This window comes from Epinephelus moara, chromosome 16 (assembly GCF_006386435.1).
Source record: "Epinephelus moara isolate mb chromosome 16, YSFRI_EMoa_1.0, whole genome shotgun sequence".
In the NCBI taxonomy this organism is placed as follows: domain Eukaryota; kingdom Metazoa; phylum Chordata; class Actinopteri; order Perciformes; family Serranidae; genus Epinephelus; species Epinephelus moara.
In genome coordinates, this window is record NC_065521.1 from 30,285,512 (window position 1) to 30,289,981 (window position 4,470).

General features: G+C 44.0%; 1 protein-coding gene across 1 annotated transcript; it reads left to right on the forward strand.

Annotated features, from left to right (window-relative positions):
• Positions 1-2,243: 2,243 nt before the first annotated feature.
• Positions 2,244-4,053, forward strand: bhlhe23 (basic helix-loop-helix family, member e23). Its single transcript, XM_050066161.1, has one exon. It carries the CDS (start codon positions 2,674-2,676, stop codon positions 3,355-3,357), a length of 684 nt encoding a protein of 227 aa, XP_049922118.1. The 5' UTR covers positions 2,244-2,673; the 3' UTR covers positions 3,358-4,053.
• The last annotated feature ends 417 nt before the right edge of the window (positions 4,054-4,470 follow it).

A 4,470-nucleotide genomic window follows, 5' to 3' on the forward strand; every position in this document is an offset into this window, starting at 1 on the left:
AGTTATTAGGTTTAGGGGGCAAACACTTTTTCACACAGGGCCATGTAGCTTTGGATTTTTTTCTTCCTCATTAATAAAACCCTTCATTTAAAAACTGCTTTTTGTGTTTACTTGTGTTATCTTTGACTAATGTTTAAATTTGTTTGATGATCTGAAACATTTAAGTGCGGAAAACATGCAAAAAGTAAGAAATCAGGAAGGGGGCAAACACTTTCACACCACTGTATATTATTTTTTTAATCCTTTATTTAAACCGGTATTCTTGTTGAGATCAGAACCTCTTTTTCAAGAGAGACCTGTGTACAAAAATAACATGAACAGTTCAAATACAGACAAATGTTAACACTTAAGATATGCAATTACAAGTGTGATTGCAAACACATAAGTACAACCTTTTAAAATGTCCACATGGAATAAGAGAATGTAACTTAAACATCTTGGAGCTCATTCCATTTGTATGCAGCATAGTGTTTGAAGCCATGTTTTCCAAGTTTAGTGTGAACTAGAGGTACAGTGGATGTTAGGATGTCCTGAGACCTATTATTGCTAGATACTGAATTTAAATGCAACCAGAGAGCAGAAGTAACTGGGCAGTTTTTGCAGGAGAGCCTTATAAAAATAACAACATACAGTGCTGCTCCCTTCTGTGTGTTAAGGAGGAACATCCTACCATTTCATATAAGACAACAGTTTGTCAGAAATGTATCACCCAGTATCACTGTTAAACACTGAGTCGAGAGGCTTTAAGGTGCAGAGAGAAGGATGCATATGTATGTACAATATCAGCATAATCAAGCATATACATAGTTGTAGATTGCACAGTGGTTATATGATGTTAACCTGTACCCTGTCCTATCTTCCTGTTTGCATGTACCCTGCCTCTCACCCAGTGTCAGCTGGGATAGGCTCCAGCCCCCTGCGACCCCCAACAGGATAAGCGGTTACTGAAAATGAATGAACAATGACAGAGAAACTTTTCTACTTCAACAGGTGAATGTGAAAAAAGCTTTCTGGCGTCTTACTCTGCACAGTGAAGGTCAAACACCAATAGGAGTAAGTGAAACACATGTATTTATAACAGAGGGGGGACTATAAATGGTCTCAAACAGGAACACACATCAAGTTGGTGTTAACCTCAGATCCACAAGGTGGCACCATCACCCAAACAATTTCCCCAAGAATACACTGTGGACTACAACCTGCAAGAAACTGAACCTGCAGGACGCCAGATGTGAAGTTGAGCTGGAGTAGTTGATCACACGTGGAACATCGTCATAGTGTAATGCTCCGTACTGGACACTGAGTGGCAGCCTCACCTTCTCTATTGAATTTCATGCTTAGGACACCTGTTTCTTTGCCTCAAGAGACCTTTTACTTGAAAAGGTTTGCTATTATACTACCTGTTGTGTCTGGTTTGGATTATTATACATACATCCACTGATTCACTAGGCCTATAGGGGGTTACTCAGTTTTCTTAACACTTTGTATCGCCTGTGGCATCACTGTATGTGCAGGTGCAAAAGCCTGTAGGTGGCCTATATGATATTGTCTTAAAATGTACTAATAGCAGCTTGTAGTGTTCATGATCTATGACTCAGTGAAGGCAACTTTGAAGCCATTTGTCCTTCACTACTGACTGGCCAGTGTAAGATGCTGCCTGCAAAGGTGACTGAGTGTAACTTGTCATTGAGCATTTGGTGCCAGTGCTGACTCTGCTTGCATGCAAGGTGAAAAGGTAAACTTATTGATCTGTCCAGAGCAGTAAAGCCAACCTATGACTGTGATTTACATGCACAGCTCCAAGAGTCTGCACCAGAAAGAAGAGTCTGGAGGTCAGCTGTTCAAACCTCACAACCTCCTTACATCCTGTCTGTGCCCTCCTGCTCCCCTTCTTGATCTCTCATTGTGTGTTCCTGATCTAGACAGACATCTCCTTCAGACAGGTGAGTGCTTTATATCCACCTACCTGTCTGATGCTGCTACATGAAGGTTTGCACCCAGCTCAGGTTGCATCTGCAAAATATCATTACATATCTCTTGTTTTAAGTTTGTTTAAATGCCTCATGATGAAACATGTTTGAATATATCAGTGCACAATACAGTAGCAGCAGTGAGGCTGGGCTGCGTGTCAGTTTGCGTTGCAATTATCACATTATGATTGAAATTGGGAGTAGACTCGCGCTCATCCCGAGTTAATTAAAACGCCCCCCTGATTGGACGGGCAGATAATCCCGGCGGGCCTCCTGCTCCTACTAACTTGCGAGCAGGGCAGAGCGCGAGTCACAATCTGCCCAAGGCGAGGGAGGGCACGAAAGACGCGCGAGAGGAAACCGACCGTACGAGGGGGGACACGAGCGCTCCGATCTCAGCGAGCACAATTAGAGAAGTGTTGCTGAACGTGGGCTATGCGCGCAACAAGGGGGGAGCGCAGTGTACAGAGGAGGTGAACGCTCGTAGAGGCTCAGCTTCAGACTCACAGCCTCCTTCTTGAAGAGTCACTGCACTGACAGAGGAAAGGAGTGAAGGGAAGAGAGGGACTCCTAGAAAACAGCAACTCTTGGAGAGAACTACGTGAGTACTACAGCATACAGTTTCCAAAACAAAAAGGGTAGCGGTAGAGAAACAAGCGGAAGAGTAGACTTTTCCTGGTCACAATCTGCTCTGGAAGAGAAAATGAATGTCAGCGAAGAGAACCTGCTCAAGTCCATCAGCAACGACGCGCTCCTCGACCTGACGCAGCGCTACGGCCAGTCAGCCTTCGGGTTCGGACCCGCGCACGGCGCTGGGAGTCCCGGTCGGTTCCCTCTCACACCGGCCACCGACTTCCTCTCCGGGCAGACCGCGAAGTCCAACGAGAGCGGCGGGGAGCACACAAGCGACGACGAGGACGGCTTCGACTCGCTGGAGTCCCGGAAGAGAGGCTCGTCATTTGGGGACGACAAGCCCGGGGGGCCCCTCGCCAAAAAGTCCAAGGAGCAGCGGTCCCTGCGGCTCAGCATCAACGCCCGGGAGAGGAGGAGGATGCATGATCTGAACGACGCGCTGGACGGCCTGCGCGCTGTTATCCCCTACGCCCACAGCCCCTCGGTGAGAAAACTCTCCAAAATAGCCACTCTCCTCCTGGCCAAGAACTATATCCTCATGCAGGCTCAGGCTCTGGAGGAGATGAGGCGGCTGGTGGCGTATCTGAACCAAGGACAGACCATAACTTCACCAATCCCCACCGCCCTGGCGCCCTTTGGACAGGCTGCCGTCTACCCGTTCTCGGGCTCTGCACTCGCCACCTGTGCCGAAAAGTGCACCACTTATTCCGGGACACCGTCGAGTCTCTTCAAACACTGCAACGACAAGCCTTGATTTGGTTTCATTCTCTTTTCCTGAACTTTTACCTTTACTGCACCCATGTCCGTCTCTCTCTCCCACTCTAGTTATTTTTAAATCATTCTGTGGAAAAATAAAACAAGTTTAGTCTAATGCATAAAATATGGTTAAGTAATTATACTGCAATGTCTCATCCAGATTTAACAAACGCTACATAGAAAATAAACACTTTGGGCCTTCCTATAAGATGAAGTTGTCGCTCGTACTTTACACACACCACAGGCCATGTCCAAAATATGAGTTTGATTAAATTTTTAGGAGGATTAAGTTATCAGCTCTTATTTGTAATCTATGCAACATTTACTAACATGACAAGTAGAAATGCCAAGAAATGCGACCTAATTACACCTTTTAGATTTATTAACCCAGCAATCATGAAAGGACTTCCCTCGACTGACTGTACTGATGCTCTGTGGAGGAACACATGTGATGTTGGCTGATATATTTTCTGAAACGATGTGTTTGTTTTTTTAATTTTTATTTAAGTTATTGCACATCTCACATGATTGTATTGTACAACTGTGGAAAATCACTTGCTCCAAGCCCGGCTATACTAATGGTTATATAACTACAGCCTATACATTGAAGAAGCGTTTTTTTGGTTGTGTTGCAACATGGATTTCATATATTGTTTATATGTCTTTATAATTAAAACACATATCTATGCTTGGACCCGGTTTGCTTCATTTCAACAGACATTTTTTGTCACACTAAGAGCACATTAAATGACACATAAAACGTGAAATGCCAGCCACGTTTGCATACGACATTTAATTTGCTTTTTTTATATGATTATTTCAAACATTTATTTTTGCTTATTGTGTTTATTATGCTGTGGGCAATATGTGTGATAGTTTAAGACTCTGAAAACTGATCCACTTTTAATGTAAAAAAAAAAAAAAAAACTAAATCATGAAAATTAACCGCAAATTGTAGTGGTTAAAAAAAAATCTGACAAGCAAACAGTCGCCTCTCACGCTGCTAACATGATTTCCACTTCTCACCCTCTGACTCGCCCTCCCTAAAAATGACTTGGCAACTTCTCTTTTCTTGCATGAGAGACCCTCTGACATGAGGAGCCGGGTCTAA

Excerpts from the sequence above, each read along its gene's own strand:
- bhlhe23 (XM_050066161.1), top strand. The coding sequence starts at position 2,674 with ATGAATGTCAGCGAAGAGAACCTGCTCAAGTCCATCAGCAACGACGCG.